At 37.1% G+C, this 20,672-nt stretch overlaps 1 protein-coding gene across 1 annotated transcript; it reads left to right on the top strand.

Annotated features, from left to right (window-relative positions):
* Window positions 1-1,532: 1,532 nt before the first annotated feature.
* On the top strand, window positions 1,533-20,063 carry LOC138325603 (required for excision 1-B domain-containing protein-like). Its single transcript, XM_069271373.1, has 4 exons — window positions 1,533-2,029; window positions 2,678-2,882; window positions 3,464-3,552; window positions 19,876-20,063. The coding sequence occupies exons 1-4, from the start codon at window positions 1,902-1,904 to the stop codon at window positions 20,006-20,008; spliced, it is 555 nt and encodes a 184-aa protein (XP_069127474.1). The 5' UTR covers window positions 1,533-1,901; the 3' UTR covers window positions 20,009-20,063.
* The last annotated feature ends 609 nt before the right edge of the window (window positions 20,064-20,672 follow it).

Below are 20,672 nucleotides of genomic sequence, written 5' to 3'. Positions count from 1 at the left end.
CTATATGTCTGGTGTTAAGGTTATACTGTCATTATATGTCTGTGTTAAGGTTATACTGTCATTATATGTCTGGTGTTAAGGTTATACTGTCATTATATGTCTGGTGTTAAGGTTATACTGTCATTATATGTCTGGTGTTAATGTTATACTCTCAAATATCTCATTATATGTCCGGTGTTAAGGTTATACTGTCATTATATGTCTGGTGTTAAGGTTATACTGTCATTATATGTCTGGTGTTAATGTTATACTGTCATTATATGTCTGGTGTTAAGGTTATACTGTCATTATATGTCTGGTGTTAAGGTTATACTGTCATTATATGTCTGGTGTTAAGGTTATACTGTCATTATATGTCTGGTGTTAAGGTTATACTGTCATTATATGTCTGGTGTTAAGGTTATACTGTCATTATATGTCTGGTGTTAAGGTTATACTGTCATTATATGTCTGGTGTTAAGGTTATACTGTCATTATATGTCTGGTGTTAAGGTTATACTGTCATTATATGCCTGGCATTAAGGTTATATTGTCATTATATGTCTGGTGTTAAGGTTATACTGTGATTATATGTCTGGTGTTAAGGTTATACTGTCATTATATGTCTGGTGTTAAGGTTATACTGTCATTATATGTCTGGTGTTAAGGTTATACTGTCATTATATGTCTGGCATTAAGGTTATATTGTCATTGTCATTATATGTCTGGTGTTAAGGTTATACTGTCATTATATGCTGGCGTTAAGGTTATAATCTCAAATATCTCATTATATGTCCGGTGTTAACAACACCCCCCCCCCCCCCCCACCACCCCCTCCCCCCACCCCGTCCAAAACCACAGGAGTTTGACGTTCTGTCAATAATATATAGTATAAATATATACCCTTAAATACTATAGAACGTCAAACACTCCTGTGGTAAAATAACCATAGATCATGTGGGTCACGGTGCCTCATCCATCAGAAGCACACATGTATACAATGGTATATAACCCTAAAATAGATATATATTGGGGCTGATTTAACCCACTAGGCCCATGCATGATAATAAATTGTAATACAATTTGGGAGAATAATCATCCTACACCACCGTAGCAGAAACATGACTCTTAGTAGGCCTAGGCCTAACTAGGGCAGGTCTAAAACACGTGGTGCTAAAACGCTAACATATTAGCTCGATTAGTATGGAACATGGAAAATATATTCATGTACTGTAATAGTGTATTATTCATACTGTAGTGTTTCTTAGAGAGAAAAAAAGTCAAAAATAAAGTAAATGACTAGCAAAACACTTAGTCTACCTTCTGTGTTGGAAGCCATTTTGACCACGCCGCCAGACAACACTCGATCAGTTGGGCGCTTAATTGTGTAATACGCATGTCCATAATTTACGCGACGCTCGACAACGCGACAACTCGACGGCGACGCTCGATAATATCGGCGAAAATATCGCTCTGTCGCCGTCGGGTTGTCGAGCGTCGCCGTCGAGTTGTCGAGCGTCGCCGTCGAGTTGTCGCGTTGTCGCCGTCGAGTTGTCGCGATCTCGCGTTGTCGACCTAAGTTGAGAGGGCGATATTGCGATATTAGTAAATGGCACTAACGGGCCACCATACGTGCATGATTCATATCAAAACATATGGCTGCGCCCTTCAAGGCCTTACCTTCAGTCAATTTGTTCGTTCTGTATGAAGGGGAATAACTCTGATTTACTAGGACAGAAAACCGGAAGTAAACAATGACATGTGGATGACCTGGCGATTCTGTTGTGGATAGTCTTAGAGTGTCATGTTAAACTTCAATTTGTGACTTAGGAGAGGGAAGCAGCTATTCTTGTTATATGTAGTATGTACTTTAGGATATTTCAATCGACTCGGGCATATGAATAATAGGAAATCCAGTGAATATGGCTGCTGAAGAGCGAGTACAACAGGACGGGTCTAACAACGTGAAGTCGTGCTGTCCCCGAGACCTCATGAAAAGATTCTATCTGCTTCAAGAGGAAAGAGTGCAAACGTATCAGTTATTTGAAGAGTAAGTATGCGTGAGTGTTTGTGTGTATGGTTATAGTTCTACTGTCAAAGCACGACCACACAAAATCATGGTGCACTTGTATATTGTATAAGCATGTAAGAGTTGCCTCCCTTACATCAAGATTACAAGCACGAGATCTGAGAGATTTTATTTGTATAGATTTTTAACATAGAAAGTCTTATACTAATCCCCCAACGTATACATTATACGTATATCAAAGTTTATTTCCACGACGTGATGTTTAAATACATGTACATGTATAAAACGACCCGCGTTAATACAATTGTCAGTACATTAATGTGACCGGGGTTGTGTTGCTTGGTGTCTTCGGCGGCATGCTTCAGTGATATAGCACTATAAAAAGGCAACAGGTCCACTATACAAGAAGACACAACATGAATATACTACAGTCTCCCAAAACACGCACCTCGCACAACATACACGCAACACAACACCTACATGGGAGACCGTCCTTACATGACCATAGCTGTTGATAGGACGTTAATTAATCAAACAAACAAACATGTAATTTGCTAATGAATCAATGTTAAGTGTTGTATTTATAGTAAGTTTATCACAATTATCAAACTCATTTTTACGAAGAACCCTTTCTATCAATTAATACGAAGACATTTTTGTATATCTTAGGGGCTTTAAGGCCTATCTTAATGGATCGCCAAACTACAACTTCAACTTGTACAGACAGCTGGTACACGAAATCACGGAAACATTCAATAAAATATCAAAGGACATCATCTCGATCATACACCAGCTACAAACTGTCCATAACCGTGTCCCTCTGGCCAGTTTGCTACGTAAAGTACAGGACGCCGAGCAGTCCAAACTGGAGAATGTAAGTAATATTACGGCATGGTATTTTATTAGGTGATTCGAGACGCAACCTCTTGTCATGTATTCTAATCGTCTTTTGTCCGTCGTCTGCGTCCGTAAGCAATTTACATTTTCTACTTGTTCTCCCAAAGCACTGAACGAACATAAATTCATTGTCATTTTACAAAAAAAGTTTATAACCAAAGGCCAGTCAAAATTAACCATTATCCAATCAGTTCTAGATACAAATTAATCTCATTGTATTGTTACGAAAAGCCTGTCGAAATGTAAATGTTGTTCACTTGTGTATGAATGGCTTTTTTGATATATTTCAGCAAGACACACGTCATTTAAAATATCTGTCAAAAATCTCGTTCATACACCAGTGAACAACAAAGATATGAAAAATATTAATGAGCGAAATTCACTTCGCTTTCTCTGAAAATCATTACGTAATTATAAGCTCACAAGCATATGACAGTCAATACCCAATCGGATCCCCTCGGAGAAATTTCCGGTAATCTTCGGAAATATATACCCAAGGGCAGATAACTGTGTAAACTGCAAATACAGAATATGTAATATTGTGAACCTTTTTATTAGACGGCCAAACTACAGATGACACGTCAGAACCTTGTAGACCATCCAACAGAGGAACAGCATCGAGTAGAGGACGCTCAACTCAAACAGAGGTAATATAATCAGGTTATTGTATCTTAAAAGCCCGGTCCCACTGGCGTTTAGGAAGATTTGCGAATGTATGCGCACAAAATTGGCTGATATTCGCTGAACATACGCAATATTCGTAATTGTTCTTGTATATGTCGCCCAACATCCGCAATATTCGTAATTGTTCTTGTATATGTCGCCCAACATCCGCACACGTCCCCATTCGTTGACATCACGAATTAAAATAATTTGTAGCGAATGCATATTGAGTTCAGCGTTTGTATTACGTCTGTTTTGCATTTGATTTGCGAATAATTTGCGAATGTATAACAAACGTGTTGCGTAAACCCAAACTACTGTATAAATATGGCAAAAATTGACATATTTATCTATTATTTCCAGTCCGTCGAGAAGTACAGGTGTAATAATGGGTCATCGGCAATAATACCAATGCAACATAACAATGGTATCCAACAACATATCAATCAAATTGTTCAAGTCATGAAATTAATTCAAAGACAGAATAGAAAAAGTTTTTTGCTTTGATTTAAATTTGAAGCAGACTGGACCTTCTTTGTATCTGGAGGATGTAGGATGAAAGTTGCAGCTTGCTTATCTTTGTTGCAGTCGTGTTGTTGTGAAAAACGATCACGAAAGGCCCGAGTGTGCTTCTTTTCCTACCGTAATTCAGATCCCCAACATGCGCAATTCAACCGTTCTTTCCGCTACATCTGCGCAATGCATTATTAATAGATTCGTAATATTTCCGTAACAATCGCAATACTTCCGATCTGTTTTCTCAATATATGCGTTATGTATTCGTAATTGTTTGTTACGTATCCGCATTGTTGGATAATCTTACCGATTGTACACCTCACGGGAGAGTGTCCGTAATCATATTCGCTTGTATTCGTGAAATATCCGCATTTGTTCGTAATAAATTCGCAGAATGTTATTAATACATCCGTAATTTGTACTTGAAAATTTGTTATTTTAAGCCAATTTTGTTGCGGATGACAACGAGCGGCCAAAATTTATAAACTAAATTCATCCGTAATTAATCCGTTCTTCAGTGGGACCGTTCCTGTACGGAAGATTTGCGAATGCATTGCGCACAAAATTGGCTGATATTCGCTGAACATACGCAATATTCGTAAATCGTACTTGTATCTGTCGCCCAACATCCGCACACGTCCTTAATTATCCGCAATGGCGTGCTTTTCCGTTCCCAGGATTTTTAAACTGCACAAAATTTTGATTGCGGAAATCATTCGCATTAGATACGCTATTTGCACGCAATCTATACTCAATACATGCTTATTACATGCGCTGTATATTCGCTGTTATTCGTTAATATCGGCAACTGACAGGGTTTTGTGGATTTATAGCGAACTGGGACAGTGTGTAAAACGAATGTATAACGTACCTATCACGTTGACATCACGAATTAAAATAATTTGTAGCTAATGCATATTGAGTTCAGCGTTTGTATTGCGTCTGTTTTGCATTTGATTTGGGAATAATTTGCGAATGTATAACAAACGTGTTGCGTAAACCAAAACTACTGTATAAATATGGCAAAAATCGACATATTTATCTATTATTTCCAGTCCGTCGAGAAGTACAGGTGTAATAATGGGTCATCGGCAATAATACCAATGCAACATAACAATGGTATCCAACAACATATCAATCAAATTGTTCAAGTCATGAAATTAATTCAAAGACAGAAAAGAAAAAGTTTTTTGCTTTGATTTGAATTTGAAGCAGACTGGACCTTCTTTGTATCTGGAGGATGTAGGATGAAAGTTGCAGCTTGCTTATCTTTGTTGCAGTCGTGTTGTTGTGAAAAACGATCACGAAAGGCCCGAGTGTGCTTCTTTTCCTACCGTAATTCAGATCCCCAACATGCGCAATGCAACCGTTCTTTCCGCTACATCTGCGCAATGCATTATTAATAGATTCGTAATATTTCCGTAACAATCGCAATACTTCCGATCTGGTTCATCAATAATTGCGTTATATATTTGTAATTGTTTGTTACGTATCCGCATTGTTGGATTATAATCTTACCGATTACCCCTCACGGGAGAGCATCCGTTATCGTATTCGTTTTTATTCGTGAAATATCCGCATATGTTCGTAATAAATTCGCAGAATGTTATTAACGTATCCGTAATTTGTACATAAAAATTTGTTATTTTCAACCATTTTTGTTGCGGGTGACAACGAACGGCCAAAATTTGTAAACTAAATTCAACCGTAATTAATCCGCTCTTCGGTGGGACCGGGCCTCTAGCAGACGAGATCTGGGGTATATATCATGTTATTGTATCTTAGCAGACAGTTCTAGGGTAAATAACATATTGCCATGCTATTGTATCTTAGCAGACGAGATCTAGGGTAAATAACATATTGCCATGTTATTGTATCTTAGCAGACGAGATCTGGGGTAAATAACATATTGCCATGTTATTGTATCTTAGCCAGACGAGACCTAGAGTAAATAACATATTGCCATGTTATTGTATCTTAGCAGACGAGACCTAGAGTAAATAACATATTGCCATGTTATTGTATCTTAGCAGACGAGACCTAGGGTAAATAACATATTGCCATGTTATTGTATCTTAGCAGACGAGATCTAGGGTAAATAACATATTGCCATGTTATTGTATCTTAGCAGACGAGATCTAGGGTAAATAACATATTGCCATGTTATTGTATCTTAGCAGACGAGATCTAAGGTAAATAACATATTGCCATGTTATTGTATCTTAGCAGACGAGATCGGGAGTAAATAACATATTGCCATGTTATTGTATCTTAGCCAGACGAGATCTGGGGTAAATAACATATTGCCATGTAATTGTATCTTAGCCAGACGAGATCTGGGGTAAATAACATATTGCCATGTTATTGTATCTTAGCGAGACGAAATCTAGGGTAAATAACCTATTGTCATGTTATTGTATCTTATCAGACGAGATCTGGGGTAAATAACCTACATATGTATTGCCATGTTATTGTATCTTAGCAGACGAGATCTAGGGTAAATAGCATATTGCCATGTTATTGTATCTTAGCGAGACGAGATCTGGGGTAAATAACATATTGCCATGTTATTGTATCTTAGCAGACGAGATCTAGGGTAAATAACATATTGCCATGTTATTGTATCTTAGCAGACGAGATCTAAGGTAAATAACCTATTGTCATGTTATTGTATCTTATCAGACGAGATCTGGGGTAAATAACCTATTGCCATGTTATTGTATCTTAGCAGACGAGATCTGGGGTAAATAGCATATTGCCATGTTATTGTATCTTAGCGAGACGAGATCTGGGGTAAATAACATATTGCCATGTTATTGTATCTTAGCAGACGAGATCTAGGGTAAATAACATATTGCCATGTTATTGTATCTTAGCAGACGAGATCTAGGGTAAATAACACATTGCCATGTTATTGTATCTAAGCAGACAAGATCTGGGGTAAATAACATATTTACATGTTATTGTATCTTAGCAGACGAGACCTAGGGTAAATAACATATTGCCATGTTATTGTATCTTAGCGAGACGAGATCTAGGGTAAATAACACATTGCCATGTTATTGTATCTTAGCAGACGAGATCTGGGGTAAATAACATATTTACATGTTATTGTTTCTTAGCAGACGAGATCAAGGGTAAATAGCATATTGCCATGTTATTGTATCTTAGCGAGACGAGATCTGGGGTAAATAACATATTGCCATGTTATTGTATCTTAGCGAGACGAAATCTAGGGTAAATAACCTAATGTCATGTTATTGTATCTTATCAGACGAGATCTGGGGTAAATAACCTATTGCCATGTTATTGTATCTTAGCAGACGAGATCGGGAGTAAATAACATATTGCCATGTTATTGTATCTTAGCCAGACGAGATCTGGGGTAAATAACATATTGCCATGTAATTGTATCTTAGCCAGACGAGATCTGGGGTAAATAACATATTGCCATGTTATTGTATCTTAGCGAGACGAAATCTAGGGTAAATAACCTATTGTCATGTTATTGTATCTTATCAGACGAGATCTGGGGTAAATAACCTATTGCCATGTTATTGTATCTTAGCAGACGAGATCTAGGGTAAATAACACATTGCCATGTTATTGTATCTAAGCAGACAAGATCTGGGGTAAATAACATATTTACATGTTATTGTATCTTAGCAGACGAGACCTAGGGTAAATAACATATTTACATGTTATTGTATCTTAGCAGACGAGATCAAGGGTAAATAGCATATTGCCATGTTATTGTATCTTAGCGAGACGAGATCTGGGGTAATAAACATATTGCCATGTTATTGTATCTTAGCGAGACGAGATCTAGGGTAAATAACCTATTGTCATGTTATTGTATCTTATCAGACGAGATCTAAGGTAAATAACATATTGCCATGCTATTGTATCTTAGCAGACGAGATCGGGAGTAAATAACATATTGCCATGTTATTGTTTCTTAGCCAGACGAGATCTGGGGTAAATAACATATTGCCATGTAATTGTATTTTAGCCAGACGAGATCTGGGGTAAATAACATATTGCCATGTTATTGTATCTTAGCGAGACGAAATCTAGGGTAAATAACCTATTGTCATGTTATTGTATCTTATCAGACGAGATCTGGCGTAAATAACCTATTGCCATGTTATTGTATCTTAGCAGACGAGATCTGGGGTAAATAGCATATTGCCATGTTATTGTATCTTAGCGAGACGAGATCTGGGGTAAATAACCTATTGCCATGTTATTGTATCTTAGCAGACGAGATCTGGGGTAAATAGCATATTGCCATGTTATTGTATCTTAGCGAGACGAAATCTAGGGTAAATAACCTATTGTCATGTTATTGTATCTTATCAGACGAGATCTGGGGTAAATAACCTATTGCCATGTTATTGTATCTTAGCAGACGAGATCTGGGGTAAATAGCATATTGCCATGTTATTGTATCTTAGCGAGACGAAATCTAGGGTAAATAACCTATTGTCATGTTATTGTATCTTATCAGACGAGATCTGGGGTAAATAACCTATTGCCATGTTATTGTATCTTAGCAGACGAGATCAGGAGTAAATAACATATTGCCATGTTATTGTATCTTAGCGAGACGAGATCTGGGGTAAATAACATATTGCCATGTTATTGTATCTTAGCAGACGAGATCTGGGGTAAATAACCTATTGCCATGTTATTGTATCTTAGCAGACGAGATCTAGGGTAAATAACACATTGCCATGTTATTGTATCTAAGCAGACAAGATCTGGGGTAAATAACATATTTACATGTTATTGTATCTTAGCAGACGAGATCTAGGGTAAATAACATATTGCCATGTTATTGTATCTTAGCAGACGAGATCTAGGGTAAATAACATATTGCCATGTTATTGTATCTTTGCAGACGAGATCTAGGGTAAATAACATATTGCCATGTTATTGTATCTTAGCGAGACGAAATCTAGGGTAAATAACCTATTGTCATGTTATTGTATCTTATCAGACGAGATCTGGGGTAAATAACCTATTGCCATGTTATTGTATCTTAGCAGACGAGATCTAGGGTAAATAACACATTGCCATGTTATTGTATCTAAGCAGACAAGATCTGGGGTAAATAACATATTTACATGTTATTGTATCTTAGCAGACGAGATCTAGGGTAAATAACATATTGCCATGTTATTGTATCTTAGCAGACGAGATCAAGGGTAAATAGCATATTGCCATGTTATTGTATCTTAGCGAGACGAGATCTGGGGTAAATAACATATTGCCATGTTATTGTATCTTAGCGAGACGAAATGTAGGGTAAATAACCTATTGTCATGTTATTGTATCTTATCAGACGAGATCTAAGGTAAATAACATATTGCCATGCTATTGTATCTTAGCAGACGAGATCGGGAGTAAATAACATATTGCCATGTTATTGTATCTTAGCCAGACGAGATCTGGGGTAAATAACATATTGCCATGTAATTGTATCTTAGCCAGACGAGATCTGGGGTAAATAACATATTGCCATGTTATTGTATCTTAGCGAGACGAAATCTAGGGTAAATAACCTATTGTCATGTTATTGTATCTTATCAGACGAGATCTGGGGTAAATAACCTATTGCCATGTTATTGTATCTTAGCAGACGAGATCAGGAGTAAATAACATATTGCCATGTTATTGTATCTTAGCGAGACGAGATCTGGGGTAAATAACATATTGCCATGTTATTGTATCTTAGCAGACGAGATCTGGGGTAAATAACCTATTGCCATGTTATTGTATCTTAGCAGACGAGATCTAGGGTAAATAACACATTGCCATGTTATTGTATCTAAGCAGACAAGATCTGGGGTAAATAACATATTTACATGTTATTGTATCTTAGCAGACGAGATCTAGGGTAAATAACATATTGCCATGTTATTGTATCTTAGCAGACGAGATCTAGGGTAAATAACATATTGCCATGTTATTGTATCTTAGCAGACGAGATCTAGGGTAAATAACATATTGCCATGTTATTGTATCTTAGCAGACGAGATCTAGGGTAAATAACCTATTGTCATGTTATTGTATCTTATCAGACGAGATCTGGGGTAAATAACCTATTGCCATGTTATTGTATCTTAGCAGACGAGATCTAGGGTAAATAACACATTGCCATGTTATTGTATCTAAGCAGACAAGATCTGGGGTAAATAACATATTTACATGTTATTGTATCTTAGCAGACGAGATCTAGGGTAAATAACATATTGCCATGTTATTGTATCTTAGCAGACGAGATCAAGGGTAAATAGCATATTGCCATGTTATTGTATCTTAGCGAGACGAGATCTGGGGTAAATAACATATTGCCATGTTATTGTATCTTAGCGAGACGAAATGTAGGGTAAATAACCTATTGTCATGTTATTGTATCTTATCAGACGAGATCTAAGGTAAATAACATATTGCCATGCTATTGTATCTTAGCAGACGAGATCGGGAGTAAATAACATATTGCCATGTTATTGTATCTTAGCCAGACGAGATCTGGGGTAAATAACATATTGCCATGTAATTGTATCTTAGCCAGACGAGATCTGGGGTAAATAACATATTGCCATGTTATTGTATCTTAGCGAGACGAAATCTAGGGTAAATAACCTATTGTCATGTTATTGTATCTTATCAGACGAGATCTGGCGTAAATAACCTATTGCCATGTTATTGTATCTTAGCAGACGAGATCCGGGGTAAATAGCATATTGCCATGTTATTGTATCTTAGCGAGACGAGATCTGGGGTAAATAACATATTGCCATGTTATTGTATCTTAGCAGACGAGATCTAGGGTAAATAACATATTGCCATGTTATTGTATCTTAGCAGACGAGATCTAGGGTAAATAACACATTGCCATGTTATTGTATCTAAGCAGACAAGATCTGGGGTAAATAACATATTTACATGTTATTGTATCTTAGCAGACGAGACCTAGGGTAAATAACATATTTACATGTTATTGTATCTTAGCAGACGAGATCAAGGGTAAATAGCATATTGCCATGTTATTGTATCTTAGCGAGACGAGATCTGGGGTAAATAACATATTGCCATGTCATTGTATCTTAGCGAGATGTGATCAAGGGAAAATAACATATTGCCATGTTATTGTATCTTAGCAGACGAGACCTAGGGTAAATAACATATTGCCATGTTATTGTATCTTAGCAGACGAGACCTAGGGTAAATAACATATTGCCATGTTATTGTATCTTAGCAGACGAGACCTAGGGTAAATAACATATTGCCATGTTATTATATCTTAGCCAGACGAGATCGGGAGTAAATAACATATTACCTAGGGGATTGTATTTATAATGTAGTAACCTGTACCCTGTACCCACGTACAGGGCTACTGGTATTACGTGTAGTTACATGTACATCCCTGGGGAGGTGTCATGCACAATCGTCCTTCAAACTGTATCAATTGTATATATTTGGTCTATAATTCCACAGAGGCCATGTTCATTTTACTGTGTTATATGTTATACGGTGCCGTAATTTTCATACTCACTAATCAAAAATAGCTTTTAATGTCATATTCACCGCCAAAACTTACGAACATTTTGAGAATTACAATACTTACAATGCATAGGTTTTAATGTTGCAAATACAAGTAATAGCTGAAAACTGCCAAAATTCAGTATTTTCCATTTTCAATGAAGTGAAATGAGAACATACGGACAGCCTATAAAAGAAGTTGTGGTCTGTAATTCCATTTCACAGTTCTACAGTGTTGTTAGTATATCCATAAATACATAAAGCATAATAAACACTTTACAATGCATAAATTCTGTGTTGTAACTTATGTTTAGAAGGCATCATGCATGTCTCTCTGTTCATTTGAATGATTATCTCAGCTTAATTCATCAGACTTGATGGCTTCCAATACATTACTAAAGAAAAAACAGCATGTAAACATTCGCCCAATTAGGTACATATATTCTAATGTGAATCAACAATATATCAGAAACAGAAGGTCAAAAGTCCAATGGTAGTACTGTAATTTAAAAAAAAATGGAATTCAGCTGATAATTTTGTTTATAAGCCGAGGTCTAAAAGTATGCCCGAGATTTATCATTAATGGAATATTTCAATGGTGGGAAGATGTTTATGTGTTGGAAATATTTCTTTGACATATGATATATTAGTGATCTTTGACGGAATTGGAGATCTGAGTATTAAATTAACACTGTGGGGTGGTTTTTTTTTAACAAATTAGAAACCTTCTCTAATACTTCATTTCCATGTTACCGACTGTGATCAGTTTGAGTTTTCTATGTCAACAATAAAATCTCCCAGATGTTATCATGAACCTATGTCAATTTAAAAAGTATAAGTTACAATTTGATTGGTAAAAGCAAAGGTCAGCAAAGGTCAGCAGAACATGACCTCAAATTTGTCATAGTTATGTGTACCATAACTGGATGGACCTCTTGTTTGTCATAGTTATGTGTACCATTACTGGGTGGACCTCTTGTTTGTCATAGTTATGTGTACCGTTACTGGATGGACCTCTTGTTTGTCATAGTTATGTGTACCATTACTGGATGGACCTCTGTTTGTCATAGTTATGTGTACCATTACTGGATGGACCTCTTATTTGTCATAGTTATGTGTACCATTACTGGATGGACCTCTTGTTTGTCATAGTTATGTGTACCATTACTGGATGGACCTCTTGTTTGTCATAGTTATGTGTACCATTACTGGATGGACCTCTTGTTTGTCATAGTTATGTGTACCATTACTGGATGGACCTCTTGTTTGTCATAGTTATGTGTACCATTACTGGATGGACCTCTTGTTTGTCATAGTTATGTGTACCATTACTGGATGGACCTCTTGTTTGTCATAGTTATGTGTACCATTAACTGGATGGACCTCTTGTTTGTCATAGTTATGTGTACCATTACTGGATGGACCTCTTGTTTGTCATAGTTATGTGTACCATTACTGGATGGACCTCTTGGTTTGTCATAGTTATGTGTACCATTAACTGGATGGACCTCTGTTTGTCATAGTTATGTGTACCATTACTGGATGGACCTCTTGTTTGTCATAGTTATGTGTACCATTAACTGGATGGACCTCTTGTTTGTCATAGTTATGTGTACCATTACTGGATGGACCTCTTGTTTGTCATAGTTATGTGTACCATTACTGGATGGACCTCTTTTGTCATAGTTATGTGTACATTACTGGATGGACCTTGTTTGTCATAGTTATGTGTACCATTACTGGATGGACCTCTTGTTTGTCATAGTTATGTGTACCATTACTGGATGGACCTCTTGTTTGTCATAGTTATGTGTACCATTACTGGATGGACCTCTTGTTTGTCATAGTTATGTGTACCATATGTGGACCTCTTGTTGATGTTGTGTACCTCTTGGATGTTTGTTTGTCATAGTTATGTGTACCATAACTGGATGGACCTCTTGTTTGTCATAGTTATGTGTACCATAACTGGATGGACCTCTTGTTTATCATAGTTATGTGTACCATTACTGGATGGACCTCTTGTTTTCATAGTTATGTGTACCATAACTGGATGGACCTCTGGTTTGTCATAGTTATGTGTACCATAACTGGATGGACCTCTTGTTTGTCATAGTTATGTGTACCGTTACTGGATGGACCTCTTGTTTGTCATAGTTATGTGTACCATAACTGGATGGACCTCTTGTTTGTCATAGTTATGTGTATCATTACTGGATGGACCTCTTGTTTGTCATAGTTATGTGTACCATTACTGGATGGACCTCTTGTTTGTCATAGTTATGTGTACCATTACTGGTGGACCTCTTGTTTGTCATAGTTATGTGTACCATAACTGGATGGACCTCTTGTTTATCATAGTTATGTGTATCATTACTGGATGGACCTCTTGTTTATCATAGTTATGTGTATCATTACTGGATGGACCTCTTGTTTGTCATAGTTATGTGTACCATTACTGGATGGACCTCTTGTTTGTCATAGTTATGTGTACCATTACTGGATGGACCTCTTGTTTGTCATAGTTATGTGTACCATTACTGGATGGACCTCTTGTTTTCATAGTTATGTGTACCATTACTGGATGGACCTCTTGTTTGTCATAGTTATGTGTATCATTACTGGATGGACCTCTTGTTTGTCATAGTTATGTGTACCATTACTGGAGACCTTTGTTTGTCATAGTTATGTGTACCATTACTGGATGGACCTCTTGTTTGTCATAGTTATGTGTACCATTACTGGATGGCTGTTTTCTGGACCTCTTGTTTGTCATAGTTATGTGTATCATTACTGGATGGACCTCTTGTTTGTCATAGTTATGTGTACCATTACTGGATGGACCTCTTGTTTGTCATAGTTATGTGTACATTACTGGATGGACCTCTTGTTTGTCATAGTTATGTGTACCATTACTGGATGGACCTCTTGTTTGTCATAGTTATGTGTACCATTACTGGATGGACCTCTTGTTTGTCATAGTTATGTGTACCATTACTGGATGGACCTCTTGTTTGTCATAGTTATGTGTACCATTACTGGATGGACCTCTTGTTTGTCATAGTTATGTGTACCATTACTGGATGGACCTCTTGTTTGTCATAGTTATGTGTACCATTACTGGATGGACCTCTTGTTTGTCATAGTTATGTGTACCATTACTGGATGGACCTCTTGTTTGTCATAGTTATGTGTACCATACCATTACTGGATGGACCTCTTGTTTGTCATAGTTATGTGTACCATTACTGGATGGACCTCTTGTTTGTCATAGTTATGTGTACCATTACTGGATGGACCTCTTGTTTGTCATAGTTATGTGTACCATTACTGGATGGACCTCTTGTTTGTCATAGTTATGTGTACCATACTGGATGGACCTCTTGTTTGTCATAGTTATGTGTACCATTACTGGATGGACCTCTTGTTTGTCATAGTTATGTGTACCATTACTGGATGGACCTCTTGTTTGTCATAGTTATGTGTACCATTACTGGATGGACCTCTTGTTTGTCATAGTTATGTGTACCATTACTGGATGGACCTCTTGTTTGTCATAGTTATGTGTACCATTACTGGATGGACCTCTTGTTTGTCATAGTTATGTGTACCATTACTGGATGGACCTCTTGTTTGTCATAGTTATGTGTACCATTACTGGATGGACCTCTTGTTTGTCATAGTTATGTGTACCATTACTGGATGGACCTCTTGTTTGTCATAGTTATGTGTACCATAACTGGATGGACCTCTTGTTTGTCATAGTTATGTGTATCATTACTGGATGGACCTCTTGTTTGTCATAGTTATGTGTATCATTACTGGATGGACCTCTTGTTTGTCATAGTTATGTGTACCATTACTGGACCTCTTGTTTGTCATAGTTATGTGTACCATTACTGGATGGACCTCTTGTTTGTCATAGTTATGTGTACCATTACTGGATGGACCTCTTGTTTGTCATAGTTATGTGTATCATTACTGGATGGACCTCTTGTTTGTCATAGTTATGTGTACCATTACTGGATGGACCTCTTGTTTGTCATAGTTATGTGTACCATTACTGGATGGACCTCTTGTTTGTCATAGTTATGTGTACCATAACTGGATGGACCTCTTGTTTGTCATAGTTATGTGTACCATTACTGGATGGACCTCTTGTTTGTCATAGTTATGTGTACCATTACTGGATGGACCTCTTGTTTGTCATAGTTATGTGTACCATTACTGGATGGACCTCTTGTTTGTCATAGTTATGTGTACCATTACTGGATGGACCTCTTGTTTGTCATAGTTATGTGTACCATTACTGGATGGACCTCTTGTTTGTCATAGTTATGTGTACCATTACTGGATGGACCTCTTGTTTGTCATAGTTATGTGTACCATTACTGGATGGACCTCTTGTTTGTCATAGTTATGTGTACCATTACTGGATGGACCTCTTGTTTGTCATAGTTATGTGTACATGTACCATAACTGGATGGACCTCTTGTTTGTCATAGTTATGTGTACCATTACTGGATGGACCTCTTGTTTGTCATAGTTATGTGTATCATTACTGGATGGACCTCTTGTTTGTCATAGTTATGTGTACCATTACTGGATGGACCTCTTGTTTGTCATAGTTATGTGTACCATTACTGGATGGACCTCTTGTTTGTCATAGTTATGTGTATCATTACTGGATGGACCTCTTGTTTGTCATAGTTATGTGTACCATTACTGGATGGACCTCTTGTTTGTCATAGTTATGTGTACCATTACTGGATGGACCTCTTGTTTGTCATAGTTATGTGTACCATAACTGATGGACCTCTTGTTTATCATAGTTATGTGTATCATTACTGGATGGACCTCTTGTTTATCATAGTTATGTGTATCATTACTGGATGGACCTCTTGTTTGTCATAGTTATGTGTATCATTACTGGATGGACCTCTTGTTTGTCATAGTTATGTGTACCATTACTGGATGGACCTCTTGTTTGTCATAGTTATGTGTATCATTACTGGATGGACCTCTTGTTTGTCATAGTTATGTGTACCATTACTGGATGGACCTCTTGTTTGTCATAGTTATGTGTACCATTACTGGATGGACCTCTTGTTTGTCATAGTTATGTGTACCATTACTGGATGGACCTCTTGTTTGTCATAGTTATGTGTACCATTACTGGATGGACCTCTTGTTTGTCATAGTTATGTGTACCATTACTGGATGGACCTCTTGTTTGTCATAGTTATGTGTATCATTACTGGATGGACCTCTTGTTTGTCATAGTTATGTGTATCCATTACTGGATGGACCTCTTTGTTTGTCATAGTTATGTGTACCATTACTGGATGGACCTCTTGTTTGTCATAGTTATGTGTACCATTACTGGATGGACCTCTTGTTTGTCATAGTTATGTGTACCATTACTGGATGGACCTCTTGTTTGTCATAGTTATGTGTATCATTACTGGATGGACCTCTTGTTTGTCATAGTTATGTGTACCATTACTGGATGGACCTCTTGTTTGTCATAGTTATGTGTACCATTACTGGATGGACCTCTTGTTTGTCATAGTTATGTGTACCATTACTGGATGGACCTCTTGTTTGTCATAGTTATGTGTACCATTACTGGATGGACCATCTTGTTTGTTTGTCATAGTTATGTGTACCATTACTGGATGGACCTCTTGTTTGTCATAGTTATGTGTACCATTACTGGATGGACCTCTTGTTTGTCATAGTTATGTGTACCATTACTGGATGGACCTCTTGTTTGTCATAGTTATGTGTACCATTACTGGATGGACCTCTTGTTTGTCATAGTTATGTGTACCATTACTGGATGGACCTCTTGTTTGTCATAGTTATGTGTACCATTACTGGATGGACCTCTTGTTTGTCATAGTTATGTGTACCATTACTGGATGGACCTCTTGTTTGTCATAGTTATGTGTACCATTACTGGATGGACCTCTTGTTTGTCATAGTTATGTGTACCATTACTGGATGGACCTCTTGTTTGTCATAGTTATGTGTACCATTACTGGATGGACCTCTTGTTTGTCATAGTTATGTGTACCATTACTGGATGGACCTCTTGTTTGTCATAGTTATGTGTACCATTACTGGATGGACCTCTTGTTTGTCATAGTTATGTGTACCATTACTGGATGGACCTCTTGTTTGTCATAGTTATGTGTACCATTACTGGATGGACCTCTTGTTTGTCATAGTTATGTGTACCATTACTGGATGGACCTCTTGTTTGTCATAGTTATGTGTACCATTACTGGATGGACCTCTTGTTTGTCATAGTTATGTGTACATTACTGGAGTCTTGTTTGTCATAGTGTGTATCATTACTGGATGGACCTTCTTGTTTGTCATAGTTATGTGTACCATAACTGGATGGACCTCTTGTTTGTCATAGTTATGTGTACCATAACTGGATGGACCTCTTGTTTGTCATAGTTTATGTGTACCATTACTGGATGGACCTCTTGTTTGTCATAGTTATGTGTACCATTACTGGATGGACCTCTTGTTTGTCATAGTTATGTGTACCATTACTGGATGGACCTCTTGTTTGTCATAGTTATGTGTACCATTACTGGATGGACCTCTTGTTTGTCATAGTTATGTGTACCATTACTGGATGGACCTCTTGTTTGTCATAGTTATGTGTACCATTACTGGATGGACCTCTTGTTTGTCATAGTTATGTGTATCATTACTGGATGGACCTCTTGTTTGTCATAGTTATGTGTACCATTACTGGATGGACCTCTTGTTTGTCATAGTTATGTGTACCATTACTGGATGGACCTCTTGTTTGTCATAGTTATGTGTACCATTACTGGATGGACCTCTTGTTTGTCATAGTTATGTGTACCATTACTGGATGGACCTCTTGTTTGTCATAGTTATGTGTACCATTACTGGATGGACCTGAACATGACGTTGTTTGTCATAGTTATGTGTACCATTACTGGATGGACCTCTTGTTTGTCATAGTTATGTGTACCATTACTGGATGGACCTCTTGTTTGTCATAGTTATGTGTACCATTACTGGATGGACCTCTTGTTTGTCATAGTTATGTGTACCATTACTGGATGGACCTCTTGTTTGTCATAGTTATGTGTACCATAACTGGATGGACCTCTTGTTTGTCATAGTTATGTGTACCATTACTGGATGGACCTCTTGTTTGTCATAGTTATGTGTACCATTACTGGATGGACCTCTTGTTTGTCATAGTTATGTGTACCATAACTGGATGGACCTCTTGTTTGTCATAGTTATGTGTACCATTACTGGATGGACCTCTTGTTTGTCATAGTTATGTGTACCATTACTGGATGGACCTCTTATTTGTCATAGTTATGTGTACCATTACTGGATGGACCTCTTGTTTGTCATAGTTATGTGTATCATTACTGGATGGACCTCTTATTTGTCATAGTTATGTGTACCATTACTGGATGGACCTCTTGTTTGTCATAGTTATGTGTATCATTACTGGGTGGACCTCTTGTTTGTCATAGTTATGTGTACCATTACTGGATGGACCTCTTGTTTGTCATAGTTATGTGTACCATTACTGGGTGGACCTCTTGTTTGTCATAGTTATGTGTACCATTACTGGATGGACCTCTTGTTTGTCATAGTTATGTGTACCATTACTGGGTGGATATTTTGACGAGTTATTTACTGCAGAAATATATTGAAAACCACCAGGTTTGATGAATAAAGCTATGGAAATCATTCAAATGGACAGATAAACCTGTATGATGCCTCATATACATTAGTTACAACACTTATGCATAGTAACATTCTTGTTTTATGCCTTATATAGTTTAGGTTGAAGCACACATAAATCTACAGAAATCACATTATAATACGTATAACACTGTAAACAGGTGAACTGAAATGGTAGACCACTACCGTATATGTACTCATTTCATAGTGTTGTAAATTTAATAATTATGATTTTCGGTAGTACTGCCAAAATCGTTTTCAGCTCTGAATTTTACTTGTAAAATTAAAACCTGTGCAATGTATGTATTGTTATTCTCAAAATGTTGGTAATTTTTTTATGGCAAATGAAATATAAAAAGCTCATCTAAATTCTTGAATATGAAAATTACGGCACATATAACTTCAACATTGTATAGAGTAAGTATGCCTATTATATACATGGAGGCCGTGATGTGATGATTATGTAGTTTGTGTTACAGTGTGAAGGAGCTGGTGGAGAAACTGGTAGATTTAATGGAGGAGATAAAGTACGAGTCAGAAGACTTGTACGACGATGTAGATGACGATGAGAAGACTGATAATGATAAAGACAATCTTCAGGTTGAGAGATGATTTGGCCGTCCTTTATTTTGTAATTGTTAATTAAAATTTCCCTTTTCTCAGTTTCTTTAAGTTTTGCTTTTGTAATGATGACATAAAGGCCGTGTATAACCGTAATTTTTGAGGTCAGCCAAAAAAATTTCATTTATATGCGATATTCGAAATAACCAGGTATATTTACTATAGTTTGACGTTGGAGCTTTGTTTTCGTGCTAGTAATGATTTGTGAGTTAGAATATACATAATTTGTAGTTCAGGAGGGTAGCGAAATCTGAAAAAGGAATTATTTATTGTTGAAAAGTATAATGTCCTATTAACAGCCAGTGCCATTTAAGGACGTACCAGGTTTAAATGGTGGAGAAAAGTCGGAACACACGGAGAGAAACCACCGATCAGTGGTCAATACCTGATGACAGCCGACGAAATAATATCAAAATCGCAACTTATACAATCTTGTAGTCAATTAAATTAAGGTCAGCACCGAAAAGTCAAATAACCCACTACCACTATTGGTTTTGTTTACTAGCTTTAACGCCATATCAACAGGCAGGGTCATATAAGGACGGCCTACCATGCACCAATAGGTTGCGGTGTGTGAATGTCTATTTTGGGAGGCTGTGGTATATTCGTGTTGTTCTCTTTTCGGGGGATACTGGGACAAGGAGCCTGGAAAAGT

Source organism: Argopecten irradians, chromosome 6 (genome assembly GCF_041381155.1).
Source record: "Argopecten irradians isolate NY chromosome 6, Ai_NY, whole genome shotgun sequence".
Classification (NCBI taxonomy): domain Eukaryota; kingdom Metazoa; phylum Mollusca; class Bivalvia; order Pectinida; family Pectinidae; genus Argopecten; species Argopecten irradians.
The sequence above is the reverse complement of the archived record's forward strand: the minus strand, read 5'-3'. Positions and strand labels throughout refer to the sequence as shown.